At 39.9% G+C, this 18,075-nt stretch overlaps 1 protein-coding gene across 1 annotated transcript; it reads left to right on the top strand.

Annotated features, from left to right (window-relative positions):
• Positions 1–4,505: 4,505 nt before the first annotated feature.
• On the top strand, positions 4,506–4,859 carry LOC138887890 (uncharacterized). The gene has a single exon (XM_070169680.1). It carries the CDS (start codon positions 4,506–4,508, stop codon positions 4,857–4,859), a length of 354 nt encoding a protein of 117 aa, XP_070025781.1.
• The last annotated feature ends 13,216 nt before the right edge of the window (positions 4,860–18,075 follow it).

The following is an 18,075-nucleotide window of genomic DNA, read 5'->3' as shown; positions in this document are numbered from 1 at the left end:
ATGTGGTGTTGGAATGAGCCCGATCAGTAGTGACCTTATTCTCAAACGTCTTACTGGAACTGTTCAAGATCTAATAGTATTGAAATGCAGTCGCCTTTGCCATTGATATACTAACTGAAAATACAGAAGTAGGCGATGTGACCATCTTCTATTTTTGGGTATAAGATGCTTCTATAACTTTTCTTCAATACAATGTAAAATGAACTGCACACAGAAATAAAATATATATGGACATCCTTGAAGAGAGTGTGATTCTGCTGGCAGTGTATAGTTGTTAGTTTCTCTTTTTGGGACACTAGAAGCAACAAATGAGGACGGTTTATTTTATGCATCCTCCGCATCTTCTTCTTGAAATCATCCTTTGAAATTACCCAACAGTTAATCCTAGTGACCTAGTGACTGATGTTACAACAACTTTGACCTTGTAAGCACTTCCATGTTTTCTGTCCCAACAAATTTAGCTGGAGCTTAAAGTAAATCCTTGAAGCTCAGCCTAGGACTTGAAAACAGTTGATAAAACCATTGTGCTTAAAGGGCATTCCACGTTCACGCAGGGTCCAAGGAAGGGCCGCACCTAAGGGGTGTGATGCAGATAGTCCACTCTAATACAAGCATTAGTGACTGCTTTCACGGGTTGAACATGTGACTTAGCGCTTTCCAGGGAGGTTATTGAATACTCTGACATGGTCTCACTAGCTATTTCTTTGGAGTTTGGAGCACCACTGCTCTTTTTCTTGTTCCTCTTAGAAAGCATTTATGCAAATAGAAGTATGTTAATCAGCTCAAGAATAGCATAAGACAAGATAGATAAGAAATAAGATATTTCTGGTAAAGATTAATTCGCAGCAGTCCAAACAAAATAGATTAATTCAAGAGGAGCTGTGCTCTTCCAAACTAGTTCATATTTCTGGTAAAGATTCTGCAGACACGAGGAATTTACGGCATGACTCGACCGTGAAGCTACTGATGATTGTCGCGCCCTACTTTAAACACGGGTTTAAGATAAAGCGTAACCAGTGGCGAAGCCAGGAAATTTAATAAGGGTGTTCAAATTCTATTTTTTAATCAATAACAAGTAATATTTTACCTTATACGTCGAATAATTTTTCGTCGAAGAGTGTTCAGTTGATCACCCTTGGGCCAACATAGCTTCGCCCCTTAGCGTGACATTGCCAGCAAACCTATTATTACTAATTTGCGTGCTTAACCCCATAAGTCTGTGAAGCCTAAATCCTAGGTAAGGGTTCAAATTAATTTGAGTGGAAGGTGTAAGACACCCCTTAAAATCAGCATGAAAGCGGTTGCCTTTCGGACTCCTATTAAATTGAACTTTATGATTTAAATAAAGTATGATGTTTTATGTGAGTTTTCATGCATATAACTCAAATAAAGAGAAAATAAACTGCATTATTCACTGCGATTTAAAGCAGTGTGCGTCATCCGAGGTGATAAAAAAGAACCATACCCTGTTGACAGCGTTTAGTCGTGTTGCGTCTCAAGTCTACAAGCCTCATGTTGAGGAAGAAAGATGAGTTTCAAATTGGCATGGAAGCGAAGGAAGCATTTCATGAAATCAAGGATGAGCCCTATTTGCTGCTTTTCGCCCAAAGATTTCTTACTATTCAAGTTCATCAAACAGACTGGAGTTAGGCCAACTTTAGGCAAATCTACAGTAAATAAAGATGGCAAGTGACAAATAAATAGCTCTGTACAATTAGTAATTAACTAATTCTAAGTCTCCTAAAGGACACTGGCTATGGAATATTGAAACACAAGTTGCTTTTTAAATCTTGTAAACTAGATGCAAAGTCCTATATTTTCAGTCAAGCATCAGTTTTAAAAAGTAATTAAATACCTAGATGCAAATTCCTAGAGAATAAGAAAAGGCAAGGCAAGCAGGCAAGAAGTAACAGATGAGCAGATAAGCAAATATGAAAATATAAGTGACCAGAACTAACAGCGCCTAAAAAGACTTTACTATAAATTAGAGTGCGAGGTACTTCGACAGGGATGTTTGAGTTCTCCTCCATGGCAACAAGCTTAAAGTCCTCAAGAAGCATTCAGTTTAGCGTTGAAGCATACCAGTCATGAAAGACAAGACAGAAAGAAAGAAGAGAATCAAATTAAAGACAAAGATTAAAGTATAATAGGAGAAGAGCATGCTTAGACAAAATAGTACACCTGCTGAGAAGCCGAAAGTGGTCTCACACTAACCAACTTAAACAAACATGGCCAAAGACTGATCCTAGTCTGCTCCAAGCATCTAACGCCACTCAACATCACACACCCTCGGGGTGCGGCCCTTCCCCGGACTGTGCGTGAACACGAAATGCTTTGTGCACCGGGCTGACCTTTAAACATATTCACCTAGGATGATCACTTAGGCCATACAATAATGCTATCACACGGCACAGTACAAACTTATACCACAAATAAATTGCTAGCTACTGGTTAATAGCGAAAAATGGTAAAGTTAAGCTAGCCCATGGACATGCATTAATTCTGTCTTTTTTTATCCTCACATTATCTCTATATATGCTCATAGGACAATCAAGAGAAACAAGAATTAAACAGTCTTAATAACTCCCATTTAATCTCCATGAAAAGGATTAGAACAAACCTAATGCTGCACTACTATTAGGTTTCATTATTTATGTGTGAATGTTTCATTATATTTACCCTTTTGAAATGCCTTTTACCTATAAACTCAATATTTTAAACTGATTTCTAGCTTCCTCCCTTGCAAGCTCACAAGTACTATTCCAATAGATAGAGATCAAGAGTAAATATAGACCTCATCCTGGAGTTTTTGAACACATATAGTCTAGAGAGACGAGTTCCAAAACACATTTTATGCGCATCAGCAAGACAATTTAAAAAGAAGATCAACCGCAATCAAGTAATCCGAAGTACCACCTAGAAATAAATCTGGAGGATGAAGATCACATACTACTCAAAAAGGAAAATTCAGCAAAGCAGAATATTACAGATAAAAGAACAGAGACGACCTTTTCGAACAAAACAAAGTGGAGAAAACCTTAACGGCAGCCAACGATATCAAATTATCCGTTCAAACAATTCAGAAATTGCCATGGTTGGCAACACTCTCCACAATAGCGATGAGTCCAAAAACAATGAAAGAAACCTGAGGCTCATATTTGTCGGGTTGCAATTAAAGCAAGAGAAACATAAAGGTCGTCATGGCTGCAAAACCAGTTGCACGATATCGTCGGCTATCCACGTTACCTCGCAAAGATGCGAATCCATTAGTTTTCTCATTCTGCTGATTTTCTTTTTAAAATAAAATCATCATCATCGCCTCACAAGTGCCATAAACACATTATCAGCCAGTAAGTAAGCAACAGAAAGGCCTCCGAAAAGTATCTTCAGAGGCCATTATAGCGGCAGAGCGGACCTTCGAGGCCGAAGGGGATCCGTTCATTAGTGATAAACGCCAGCAAGAGGCACATTGGACAGCCTATGGATATCATAGCCCATCAAGAATCGAAAGGCAACAGTCAGGCAACCGGGCAGCCTCAAAGGCCAGGGAGATGGAAGGAAGCCGGATCGTCTGGGATTGAAGGACTTTCACTTCATCGGATGAGGAGGCAGCAATAAGGGGGCATGGCCTAAAAGGGATACATCATATGCATTATGCGTCAGAAAATTATCCTCACAGGCCATCATCCGATCCATGGGTTGCTGCACCTCGCAAAAGAAAAAAATGGTGAGTAGGAAAGTACACCACCTTAGGGGTGTGGTGTAGTGACAATTTTTAATTTAAGCAAGTGAAAATTCTTAAACTAGACATGAATAAAACGAAATCAAACAGAGAAACCAGAGAGATGTGCACAACTCATATTTTATCTAGCTATAACCTCCTAATTAACAGGATTCCTAGATGTGAACTTTCACACAACAGATGCCGAGATGTTTTCATGCAGTAAGGGTGTGCAAATGCCACATTCATCAAACACTCGCAACGTAAAAATCTGGTTTTAAGCCATTTAAATAGATGTAACGTACCTAAGTGTTTGTAGAAAAGTCTCGATTTAAAACTAGATGCAAGGTTCTAGGTGACGCAGTGTAATCCCACAAGTGGAGTCTGGGGAGGATAGTATGTACGCAGACCTTACCCCTACCTTGTGAAAGTAGAGAGACTATTTCTAATAGACCCTCGGTTCAAGGAAAGTATAATCACAACAGTGTTAAAAAGAAATACGACAGTGAAGAAGCCATGTAAAAGTAAAAAGTTATAACAGCAAGGTAATAAGATAACCGAAGCAAAAGAAAAAGGGTTAGCGAAGATCCTCCAGTATAGGAAGATTAGTATAGCTTGTGTCCGGGAGACTAGATGGGTTGGGTCTAAGACACGAGATGCTGATGTGTATACACTGTGGTACTCAGGAAGCGTGATCAGGGTAAGAACGGGGTAGGTATTTTGGTGGATATATAGGGAACTCTAGGAACTAGTGGTAGAGGTTAGGAGGGTGAACGACAGACTGATGGCTATTAAGTTAGTTGTTGGAGGGTTTACCTTGAATATAATTAGTGCCTACGCACCTCAAGTGGGATTGGACGAGGAGGTCAAAAGGCGTTTCTGGGATGATCTAGACGGGGTTGTGCGTGGTATTCTGCTTAATGAGAAGCTTTTTATAGGAGGGAACTTCAATGGCCCCATCAGGACGACTTCCGAGGGTTATGATGATGTGCATGACGACTTCGGTTTTAGGGTTAGAAACGGAGGTAGAACTTCGCTATTGGATTTTGCTAAAGCTTTTGATTTGGTGATAGGTAACCCGGGTTGTCAGAAGGATGATCATTTGATTATCTTCCAGAGTATGGTGGTCAAGACCTAGATTTACTGCCTACTCATTCAGAAGCGTGATAGAGGTCTTTGTACGGATTGCAAGGTTATTCTAGGTGAGAATCTCTCGACCCAATATAGACTCTTGGTGATATACTTAGAGATCATGAGGAAAAGGAAGAACTAAACCATTTGCAATAGTAGGATAATAAGCTCCAGAAAACTCAAGTTTAGCCCCATAAAATTTTTGTAAAAATTGTACAACATCATGAATAATATCCCAAGTTCTAGATGTTAACAAACGTCTAGGATCGGTACAATGAGAATTAGCAACTTCAGTTATAGGCATTCTATATTTATAACAACATCTTAAGAATAAATAAGTATAATTCCACCTAGTAACTATTTCTTCAGGCATGAGTCTTGGTTTTAGTCCATAGTGTACACATTTTTCCTTAAATGCATTTAATCTAGCACTTCTATTATTTCTTTGAATTACACCAACAGCTCTCCTAACTAAAGTAATTTCATCTCTAAATAATTCAGGGCCACTCTTCACAATCAAGTTATAAATATGGCATGCACATCTAACATGAAATATTTCAGGAAGTGGTGGGTGTAGATGCAATTTTAATATTGTAATAGCAACATTGTTGTTAGAAGCATTATCAAATGACATACACAAAACTTTTTCTGCAAGATTATAAAATATAGCAACTTCATGGATAGTATTACTTATAAATGCACTAGTATGACTTTGATCTTCATCATATTTAAAAGCAATAATACGTTTTTGCATACAAAAATTATCATCTATCTAATGACATGTAACAGTCAAATAATCATTTCCATTTACAGCACGACCAATATCAGAAGTAAGAGAAACTTTACAAGGAAGACTTGCGAACAAATAATGTATATATATCTGATATTGTCCAAAAAGCCTAAAGATATCAGCTCTACAAGTACTTCTAGGAATACCTTTAAACATAGGGTTATAAATTCTTTGAATACAAGTAACAAGATACGGTGAAGAAGCAAAACTAAAAGGTAAACAACCTAAAATAATCATTTTAGCTAATTCTTCCCGATCTTTCTTAATATCGTATTTACCCATTAAACCCTCAGTACTCGGGTTAAGTTTTTATTGCCCAGATTGCTCATCTACTCCCCAATCAAGAGGGTGTTCTCTTCCATATGCCTACGAAGTTGACCCGTCCCCCCCCCCCTTACCGGGCTCATGTTTATAATATTCACTACAAATTTTACATTTTACATAATTTTTTTGATCTTCTAGTCTTTCAAAAAATATTCAACACTTACTTTTTAATCGTCGATTCTTCTTAATAGGGAGAGGAGGCCTACTTGTTGCACCCCTAACATTTTGAGTTTGACTAGCATTACCAGGTGTAGGTGGTGGTGTTTCAAGATTATCGGGTGATCGAATATAATCTAACATATCATGTAAATCATCATCTGCATCAAAATTTTCTTGCATTCGCTCATAATCTATATTTAAACTTTCAGGTGAACTTTCAGAAATATGTGTAAAGCTACTAGAAGAACCAACATCACCTTTTGTTCTTTTGGAAGTTTTCTTACTACCACCTCTACTAGTGCACGCTTTATTGGCCGCTCTAAGTAAATCCATTATGTAAATTAAATTAAGAAATTAAATTAATAATTTTAAATAATAAAATAAGTGTACACCAAATAAGAGAAAGAGATGGAACGAGTGTACCGGGATTCCGGATGCCGCACTAATTTTGAATTTTTGATATAAAAAATCAAACTTCAATTGATAGACCGAAACTTGATAGTTGATACTTGATAATTAATACCACACTTCACTTGAATACTTGATATTTGATAATAATAATTTTGTAATGGCTAAACTAAATAATTGATGAAACTTGAAATAATAAATAATTGAGAATTTGAGAATTTAAGAACTATAATATCAAAAGAAAATTGAGACTTGAGAGAGAATTAAAGTAGTAAGAGAGTGAATTGTGAGAAAATATGAAGAAGAATAGGGGCTATTTATAGATTTTAAAAGGTTAAAATGTAATTTTTCAATTATTAGGGGTGGGAGGGCTATATTTTTAATGGGGGAGGCCGAAATGGCCATTTTTGCAAAATCTGGCCGTTCCCAACGGTCATTTCTCAATTTGACCGTTGGCAACGGTCCAATTACTTTTAAAAAATATATATTAAGCAACGATAACCGGGCTCCTAACGGGCTGCAGTCCGCTAACGGGTCACGGGCTACGCGGGTTCGGTGTACCCTTAAGCAGAACGTGTTCATCCAAAATCCGCCCCCCAACCAACTTGTCCCAGCCCACACAATAAGGAACAATATCAGGCTGACCCGGGTTGAAGCGGGTTGAAAATGAGTCAGCCCAGCCCGATTAACAGTCATAATACTAAATAACTAAGACTGTTTAATTTTTAACATCTGAATGTATAAAATTTACGTTTATTTAAAAATTAATAAATATAAAATTTAAATAAAATACTAATTAATATGATATTCCATCACTAAAATATATAGCTTTTTAAATATGATAGTTGTTGGTGGTGATGGCTAATGGTAGTGCTTGTGAATGACGACTGAAAACAGTGGTTGGTGGTAGATTTGGTTGATGGTGGTAGTTTAGGGTAGTACCTAGTGGTGATTGGTAGTGGTAGCTATTATGATTGAGGATGGTGGTGGAGAGTGGTGATAGTTGATAATGGTGGGTGGTGGTGGTGGTAGTTTATAATGATGGACAGTGCCAGCTATAGTTGTTGATGGTGATGGGGTGGTTAGTTGTGGTATTTGAGGTGGATGAGTGTTGGTTGTCATTAAGAATGATGGTGGTAGAAGTGGCGGGGATGGTGGATGGTGGTAGTCGACAATGGTTGAGGCTATGATTGAGGATGATGGTGGTGGTGGGTGTCATAGTGGTAGTTGATAATGGTAGGCAGTGGCAGCAGTTAATAATGAATACTGATGATAACATCTTAATGAAATTAAGTCTCTGTTATAGATCTTAATGATACATGCCTATTCAGACCATTAAGTGATTGGGAAGTAAAAAAAAAAGCGCACTTAACGATTAAGATCTGAATAATTAAGATTCAGACTTTAAAAACAGACGCACTTAATCTCTGAGATTTGAATGATTAAGATTCAGACCTCCATTAAGTGCAAACAAATGAGGCCTTAATCTCCTTAAATTGCAACTGAATATAAGCCAAAAAAATTATTTGCTCCCGCCTGGATTCGAACTCTTGCCATGCTGAACAAAAAGGCAGACCTTTGCCATTGGCACCTTTGCCACTTTTATTCTACGGGTGGAACTTTAAATATATATCCTATTAACTTATACATATTTACATATATACATAGAGTTTTTGCCAAAACTTGCGGGCGGCGTACCACCCCAAACAATGTACATAGATCCGCCCTTGATTCTAAACACGGGTATAAGATAAAGTGTGGCATTGACAACTCCAAGGGTAAAATTTGGAGTCTTCACCTAACATGTTAATTAGGTGCACACCTATATTATTACTAATTCGCGAGCTTAACCCCATAAGTCTGCATAGCCTAAAAATCTAGGTAATGGTTCAAATTAAATTGAGTGGATGTATAGGGTAAAATTGGTTCATATTAAATGCTCGAATGACAGAGTGATACGTGGAACGAGGGGGTAGACGGAAGATGAAGCGAGTGAAAACCAAGAATGAGGACAACAACATCAGTTGGCGCTAGTTTAGGTCTCAAAGGGAACATTATAAAGGAGAGCAAACAAATACTTGGCCCCGGATGACATTCAATGAAGAATATTCCTCAATATTAAATATATAGCCATTATAGAGAATTTTGGCATCCATGACCTGCCGTTACATATTGTGATGACCCAAGAGGTCATCACTTATTTTAAAATAAATTCTGCATTCCGAGGCCTTAAAAATCTTTTTTAGCATTACCTCGATTTGTGTGCGTAGTCCGAACGTGTAGCCGGGAAGCCATTATGTGTAATCTATGAAAAAAATGATGAATTTTTACTTTAATATGGATTTAAGATGACTTCAGTCAACATCTTGGGTAAACGGACCCAGACCCATGATTTGACGGTCCCGGAGGGCCCGTAGGAAAATATGGGACTTGGGCGTATGCCCGAAATCAAATTCCGAGGTCCGAAGCCTGAGAAACGAATTTTTATAGAAAATTATTTTCTGGAATTATTTATGAGTTTTGGAAATGAAATGCGTTTAGAATTTGATGGTATCGGGCCCGTATTTTGGTTTTGGAGTCCGGTACAGGTCTTATATGTGATTTAAGATGAGTCTGTAAAATTTGGTAAGAAACGGAAGTTGTTTGAGGTGATTTGGACCCGTAGTTGTGAAAATTGATACTTTGAAAGTTTTGAGATTTTTCTTAGATTTCTATGCTAAATTCGTTGTTTAAGAGGTTATTTTGGCGATTTGATCGGACGGATAAGTTCATATGATATTTTTGAGTTAGTATGCATGTTTGGTTTGGAGCCCCGAGGGCTCGGGTGAGTTTCGGAAGGTTTTTAACTTGTGAAAAGTTGCAGGTTTTTGCTGTCTCAGTGCACAGAGGTTTTGTTCTTCATGTTCGCGTGGTCCCACTTGCAAACGCGTAAGGCAATTTCCTCAAGTACCAGTTTACTCTTCGCGAACGCGGAACTTGGGACGCGAACGCGTCCAGGCTCTCGCGAACGCGTAAGGCTAATGGCCTGGGGGGGTGGGGTTCACATTTGTTCTACGCGAATACGGCCATCTGACCGCGAATGCGAAGGCTCCAAGAGCTGAAACTCCGCGAACGCGAACACGAAGGTCACCTAGGCCTGACCCATCGTGAAAGCGACAGGCCTATCGCGAACACGATGAAGGCCTGCCTAGTGATTTTTAAACAATAACAGAACACTCGGGATGTCACCAAAATTTCATAACTTCTTCTTCCAAACTCCAAATTGGGCGATTTTTGAAAGAGAATTTCACCACAAATTCATAGGTATGTAATCTTAGACTCATTTTCTTCAATTTCCATTAACACACATTAGATTTCTAGGCCTAAATCATGTTCTTAAGGGTAGAAAATTAGAGATTTGGGTAGAATTAGGGCTTTTTACATAATTGGGATTTAGACCTCGTTTTGGGGTCGGATTTTGGAACTAATTACATATTCGGGTTCATGGGTGAATGAGTGATTGGGTTTTGGTTCGAACCTCGTGTTTTGACCAAGTGGGCCCGGGGTCGATTTTTGACTTTTTGGAAAAAATGATAGAAAACCTATAATTGAGCATTGGGTATGAATTCTTTAGCATTTATTGATGTTGTTAAATCAATTTGGACTAGATACGAGTTGTTTGGAGGCGAATTCTAAAGGAAAAGCGGTGTTTGAGGCTTCAGTTGGCCGTGGAAGTTCGAGGTAAGTGTTTGGTCTAACCTTAGTTTGAAGGATTAAGAGTTGTGTCCTATTTGCTACATGTTACTTATTGAGTACGACGTATAAGCATGGTGACGAGTATCTATATGTTGGTGTCAAGCATGACCGTGAGTCTTAAATTGAAATTGTTGTGTTCTTAATAAAACCTATGAATGCCTAAGTTGTTGATTCTCTGTGTTGAGCAAGGATTATGATTATTCTCGTAGGAATTACTTATGATTGGGTATTGGTGCTAATTGAGGTAGTTAGATGTTGGAACAAGTTTGATTATAATTGATTTTCCCTTGCCGGGACGTAATTACTTATACTGTCGATTCCCTTCCTGGGATAGTGTTGTTTCTTATTGATCCCTTGCCGGGACTTTCGTTGTGATTGGTTTTGAACTGTATATGTGGATCGGGTTGCGCGCTGAAACAATATGATATTTGGATCGGGTTGCGCGCCGCAACAATATTATATTTGGATCGGGTTGCACGCCGCAACAATATTATATTTGGATCGAGTTGCATGCCGCAACAATGATATAAATGGACCGGTTTGCACACCGCAACAGTGATAAATGATATGGATTGGGTTGCACGCCACAACAGTGTTATTATGTTTTTGGATCGGGTTGCGCGCCGCAACAATAAATAATATGAAATTCTTATAGATTGGTGACGAGTTACTTATTGTTTTGCTATGAATTCTAAATTGTCCTTATGTCTTTCTCTTAATTTACTGTTGGTATTGATATTTCCTCCAGCATGTACTCCCTCCCATCTTTACTTGTCTAATCCTGTTTTATTTTTCGCTGCATATTATATAACTGCACAGGTTTATTTGGTAGTTTGGTCCTAGCCTCGTCACTACTTCGCCTGGGTTAGGCCAGGAACTTACCAGCACATAGGGTCGGTTGTGTTGATACTACACTACGCACTATGTGCAGATCCCAGAGTGGCAACTTTTGGGCCGTAGCATTGGGTGGCTGCCTTCAGTCCAGTTAGAGATCCCGAGGTAGTCCTGCAGGTGCCCGTAGGCCTGGCGTTCTCTTCTATCTTTATATGTATTCTTTTTTCATTTACTTTAGAGACAGATTCTACCATTCTTTCCAGACATTTGTATGTAGTATTCGTAGTTGGTCCGTGATATTGTGACATCGGATTCTGGGTAGAGATGTATGTTGGTATTGTCGTACTGGTTTTGGCTAAGTTATCAGATTAAGTCTTTCGCATGTATTTATTTATCGTTAATATTTCATTGTTGATTACATGTTAATTTAAATTGTAAAAAGGATAAATAAGAGGGTTAGTGATTCTATATTATGCGACTTGCCTAGCTTTCACGAGTAGGCGCCATCACGACTCCCGAGGGTAGGAAATACGGGTCGTGACAAGTTGGTATCAGAGCTCTAGGTTACATAGGTCTCTCAATTCACGAACAAACTTAGTAGAGTCTGAGGGATCGGTATGGAGACGTTTGTATTTATCCCCTAGAGGCTACAGAGTTAGGAAAAACTTCACATTTATTCTTTCCTATCGTGCAATTTGGTTTCTCAATGCTAATTGAATTTCTACTCTGTTCTTTTGCAGATGGAGAGAACACGCGCTTCCTCATCCACCAATCAGTAGCCCGAGCCCCCAGCAGCAGCTCCCACGAGGGGTAGAGGGCGAGGCTGTGCTAGAGGCCGAGGTAGGGGCAGAGCTCATCCCAGAGCGGCAGCACCAGCGGCGGAGCCTCAGGTTGACTTTGATGATGAGGTTCCGACCCGGACAGTTCTGGTGGGCCCAGCTCAGATCCTAGAGGGGTTTATTGCTACCCAGTACTCCAGGATGATCTGGTCCATCTAGTGGGCCTCATGAAGAGTGTCACCCGGGCAAGCTTGCTTCCTGTAGCACCAGCCGTCTCTCAGGCTGGAGGAGGAGCCCAGACTCCTGCTACTCGCACTCCGGAGTAGATGGATCCCCAGTTTCAGACTCCAGCAACTCAGTCGGTTGGAGCAATTCAGCCGGGTGTGGTAGCTCAGACCGGTGATGGAGCAGCTATGTCCGTCGATGCTCTGTGGAGATTGGATAGGTTCACCAAGCTCTTCACTACTACTTTCAGCGGTGCATCTTCTGAGGATCCCCAAGATTATCTAGATAGTTGTCATGAGGTTCTCAGGAACATGAGGATAGTAGAGACCAATGGGGTCAATTTTGCTACTTTTCGCTTATCTATATCCGTAAAGACTTGGTGGAGAGATTATTGTTTGGCTAGACCAGCCGGATCGCCAGCTTTGACTTGGGAGCAGTTTACTCAGCTATTTCTGGAGAAGTTTCTCCCTATTACTCTGAGAGATATCTATCGGAGGTAGTTTGAGCGTCTCTAGCAGGGTTCTATGACTGTTACTCAGTATGAGACCAGATTCATTGACTTGGCCCGTCATTCTCTTATCATACTTCCCACCGAGAGAGAGAGGGTGCGGAGGTTCATTGAGGGACTTATCCAGCCTATTCGAGTTTAGATGGATAAGGAGACTAGGAGTGAGATTTCTTTCCAGAAGGCGGCCAATGTGGCCAGGAGAGTTGAGTCGGTTCTATCGCAGAGAGGTGGCCAGGGGTATGACAAGAGGCTTCGTCATTCAGGCCGATTCAGTGGTACCTCGTCTGGAGGCAGAGATTTGTATGGTAGAGGCCATCCTCTTAGACCTTTTCAGTCAGCCCTTCAGGTTTCTCACGGTGGTTCAGGTGGTCGTGGTTCTCATATGTAGTATTCTGATCAGCAGCCCTATAGTGCACCACCAGCTCCTATCAGTGCGTCGTCGCTCTAGAGTTTTCGGGGTGGTCATTCAGGTCGCCAGGTTCAGTCTTAGTTTTATCAGCCGTAGACTCAGGTGGATGCTTTGAGTGTGGTGAGTATGGTCATATCCGGAGGGCTTGTCCGAGATTGGTGGGTACTCAGTCGCAGCAGCGGGGTTCCCGTTCTATGGTTCAGGCACCAGGTGTTCCACCACCCGCTCCGCCAGCTAAGGGTAGGGGTAGAGGTGCTAGAGGTGTTAGAGGTGGAGTTCAGACCGCTAGAGGTGGAGGCTAGCCAGCTGCAGGCCATCCCAGAGATATAGTCCAGGGTGGTGGGGCCTAGCCCCGATGTTATGCTCTTCTACCCAGGCCTAAGGCTGAGGCTTCCAATGCGGTTATCATAGGTACTGTTCTGGTTTGTGGCAGATATGCTTCAGTTTTATTTGATCCAGGGTCTACATACTCCTATGTGTCATCGTATTTTGCACCGTATCTGGTCATACCAAGTGATTCCTTGAGTGTCCCTGTATATGTGTCTACATCGGTGGGTGATTCTATTGTGGTAGATCGAGTCCATCGTTCTTGTATAGTTGTGATTGGGGGTCTTGAGACTTGTGTAGATTTGTTACTTCTGGACATGGTTGATTTTGATGCCATACTGGGGATGGACTGGTTATCACCTTACCATGCTATCTTGGACTATCATGCCAAGACTGTGACCTTAGCCTTGCCGGGTTTACCTCATTTGGAGTGGAGAGGGACTCCTGGTCATTTTACCCGTAGTGTCATCTTTTATGTGAAGGCTCAATGTATGGTCGAGAAGGGGTGTTTAGCCTATTTGGCATATGTTCGTGATTCTAGTGCCGAGGTTCCTCCTATTAATTCTATGCCAGTTGTTCATGAGTTCCCTGAGGTATTTCCTTCAGACCTTCCGGGTATGCCACCTGATGGGGATATTGAATTTTTCATTGATTTGTCTTTGGGCACTCAGCCCATTTCTATCCCGCCGTATCGTATGGCCCCTTCTGAGTTGAAAGAGTTGAAGGAGCAGTTGCAAGACTTGCTTGAAAAAGGTTTTATTAGACCTAGTGTTTCGCCTTGGGGTGCGCCAGTGTTGTTTGTTAAGAAGAAGGACGGATCGATCTGAATGTGTATTGATTATCGGCAGTTGAAAAAGGTTACAATCAAGAATAAGTATCTGTTGTCGAGGATTGATGATTTGTTTGATCAGCTTCAGGGTGTATTTTCGAAAATTGACTTGAGATCTGGCTACCATCAGTTGAGGATTAGGGCATCCGATGTCCCTAAGATATCTTTCCGCACTCGGTACGAGCATTATGAGTTCTTGGTGTTGTCATTCGGGTTGACAAATGCCCCAGCAGCTTTTATGGATTTGATGAACCGAGTGTTCAAGCCTTACTTGGATTCGTTCGTGATAGTCTTCATTGATGATATTTTGATCTATTCCCGTAGTCGGGAGGAGCACGAGCAGCATCTTATAGTGGTTCTTCAAACTCTAAGGGATAGTCAATTGTATGCCAAGTTTTCGAAGTGTGAGTTCTGGTTGAGTTCAGTTGCATTCCTGGGTCATGTTGTATCCGCAGAAGGTATTTCGGTTGATCAGAAAGAAGATTGAAGCAGTCAAGAACTGGCTTAGACCAGCATCAGCTACAGATATCCGGAGTTTCTTGGGTTTGGCAGGCTACTATCATCGGTTTGTGGAGGGGTTTTCGTCCATTGCATCCCCGATGACCAGGTTGACCCAGAAGGGTGCCCAGTTCAGGTGGTCAGACGAGTGCGAGGCGAGCTTTCAGAAGCTCAAGACAGCTTTGACTACGACACCAGTGTTGGTTTTGCCTACAGGTTCAGGGCCATATACAGTTTATTGTGATGCATCTCATATTGGACCTAATGCGGTGTTGATGCAGGATTTCAAAGTCATTGCCTATGCTTCGCAGCAGTTGAAGATTCATGAGAAGAACTATCCGGTTCATGATTTGGAGCTGGCAGCCATTGTTCACGTGTTGAAGTCTTGGAGGCATTATCTTTATGGTGTGGCTTGTGAGGTGTTCACGGATCACAAGAGTCTGCAGTACTTGTTCAAGTAGAAGGAGTTGAATTTGAGGTAGAGAAGGTGGTTGGAGCTGTTGAAAGACTATGATATCACCATCTTATATCATCCGGGAAAGGCTAATGTGGTGGCCGATGCTTTGAGTAGTGTCACACCTCCTTTTTCCTACACCCGGAAGGGTATAAGGGAGTTTTTTCCAATTTAAGTGATAATCGAAACAGGATTATTTTATTTAAAATTCAGAGTCGCCACTTGGGATAATTTATGGTGTCCCAAGTCACCGGTTTAAAATCCCGAATCGAGGAAATTGACTCTGTTTATAGTCCGCGAACACAGAAATCCGGGTAAGAAATTTTGTTAACCCGGGAGAAGGTGTTAGGCATTCCCGAGTTCCAAGATTCTAGAACGGTCGCTCAACCGTTAATATTTGGCCTAATTATCTTATTTAAAAACACTTTTAAACCTATGCACATTTTTAACTTTATCACCGCTTTTATTTGTTCAATGAATTAATTCAAGGTTATTTAAAACACATCGCAAGCCACGCTACATGAGATGCACCCGTGATTCACGACACGTTCTATTTAACCTTATTGGACAATAGAATCGGGTCACATGAAATGTACACCCGGATTTGGAAATTGTGTGTCACAATTACGTTACGGGAATCGTACCCGTAGCTATGACACTTTATTTAATTAACGCGCCTAAAGCAAACTACAAGAATTCAAATATTATTCAATTGAAGCTAGCATCAATTAACAACCCCATTTACACTAATATTTGCAAGGTCTCAAAAATAGGAAATAAAATCTGTTCAAGGTCTTATGAGATTACTAAGCTTAGACTACTCAAGTTCGAAATTAAAAGAGCAAAATAAGAAACAGAGGACCTAACATATTTTGAATTCATCCAAACCCCGTCACAGAAAATTCATTAAAAGAAACTTAGGGAAAGACAATAACTGAAAGCCATAAACCAAATCAATATGAATCAACCAAACCTTAACAAACTTACAATGCTCTTCCAATGCTTATATTCATCATAAATAACAGTAAACAAAATAGAAAAAAGGGAAATATTCATCATTAATTCTTAAGTTTGAGATCAAACATGAATATTTAAGAATTATGGAAATAATTTTTGGTAGTCAATATACTAATTAAACCAAAATGACTAAGTATCTTAAACAAAAGATGTGATTAGTTCTATCCCAAACCAAATCCTCCACATTTACTCTTGCCAGAAACAATAGAAAAGAAAGAATAAATACAACAAAGAACCCAAAATGATCTGCAATTTGATATTAAGCTTCGTTAAATTTTTCCTATATTTCATAAACATTCATGAAAGAACAGAGAATAAATTTTCCTTTACTTAGTTTTCCCGTCCGTAAGATTTCCCCATAGGCACATCATATAAATCAAAATCCATATCCATCAGTAGTGAATTCAATTTGTCTTTTCAACAGAGGCACATCAGTAAGAAAATCAAAATCCACGGCAAATCGGGATATGAACTAATGAAATTTCTTCAACAAATATCACAAGCAAACACATAAACAGAGATTCAAACAATTCGCTCGTCTTCATCTAGGAGATTTCGCCAGGAGGATTCAATGAACACGCAATCGACACAAAACATAAACTCGAATCAAAGGAAAGTTAAACGTAATCTTCGAAACAACTGCTTATTTAATCCATTTTTCAATGACTCCCATACAGCTCGATCCACTTCAAACAAGTTTAAATAAAGAAGAGAAATATGGGAATAAACCTGTAAAGCCGAAATCTGTAACAGTGAAAGATTCAATGAAAAACTCAACTTCAATGCCCAAAATTCTAATGAGATACAACACATGAATTGAACAGAGAACCTTAGACCAGAACTCGAATCGGCACCGGAAGACTCAACCACGAACAACGGCGAGCTCAAGAAAATTCCATCTCTCTCGAAATAGAACTGAATAAAAGAAACTTTAATTGATTCTGCTCGGAATCTCTTCAGGCAAGTACATAGATGAAAAATAAATCAAACCGACCTAGTTACATAGCAAATCGACTCAGCCCAGAACATTTCTTATGGGAAATTTTTGCTCGTTTCCCCTCCATTTTTGGACTGAAGATCGGTGTTCCAATCGCTGTCGTTCCCCTCTCTTTGCTCTCCATTTTCCAGTAGTCCTCCCTATGCTACGTCTGTGTGAGCGTGTGCATGAATAAGACAGGTGCTCAAGGGTGCTGTTTTGGTGAAGGGGACATTAGGTTGAAGTTTTTCGCTAGAAATATTTTGAAGAAGACGACCGGGGGAGGGGGGGGGGGGTTCTTCTTTTTAGTTCAGCGGAAGATCCGTCCTTGTGTGTATAGGTCTAACCTCTTTTATATAGGTTTAGGATTTTAGGGTTAGATTTAGGTTAGGGGGTATGGGCCTAGGAATTATGGGCTAGATCCGAAAATTAGGCTTAAATGTGTCGTTTAAGCCCAAATTTTATTCTTTCCTCGCGAACGAGACTAAAAATGCGATCTCATTTATTAATTAATCCTACTTAAGTAAAATAACTATTAAAATAAGACTAACCGCTAAAACAAAACTATTTTTTTGTATTTTTCAAGATTAAAAATGACTACAAACATTAATGAAACTATTTTTTGTAATTTTCGTTTTCTTATAATAAAATAAAGTAAAAGAGTCAAAATTAGTTGATATAGCGATATTAGGCCTAAATTAAATATTTACATGCTAAAATATCAAAAATCTTGGGGAGGGTCAAAAATCACATGTCTACAACTGCCCCTCTTTGACTAGGAACGCGAAGAGGTTTCAGTCAAAGAACGACTCGACAGATTTTTTGACATGACACCTTATTTAAAGAGACCAAAAACTAACAGAAAGGAGAATGTGACCGAGCCCTGGTATCTGAGCTGCCTACATATCCTTGGCTATAAAGGAATCAAGCCACGTGTAGTTCAGAAGTGAG

Source organism: Nicotiana sylvestris, chromosome 3 (assembly GCF_000393655.2).
Source record: "Nicotiana sylvestris chromosome 3, ASM39365v2, whole genome shotgun sequence".
Classification (NCBI taxonomy): domain Eukaryota; kingdom Viridiplantae; phylum Streptophyta; class Magnoliopsida; order Solanales; family Solanaceae; genus Nicotiana; species Nicotiana sylvestris.
The sequence above is the reverse complement of the archived record's forward strand: the minus strand, read 5'-3'. Positions and strand labels throughout refer to the sequence as shown.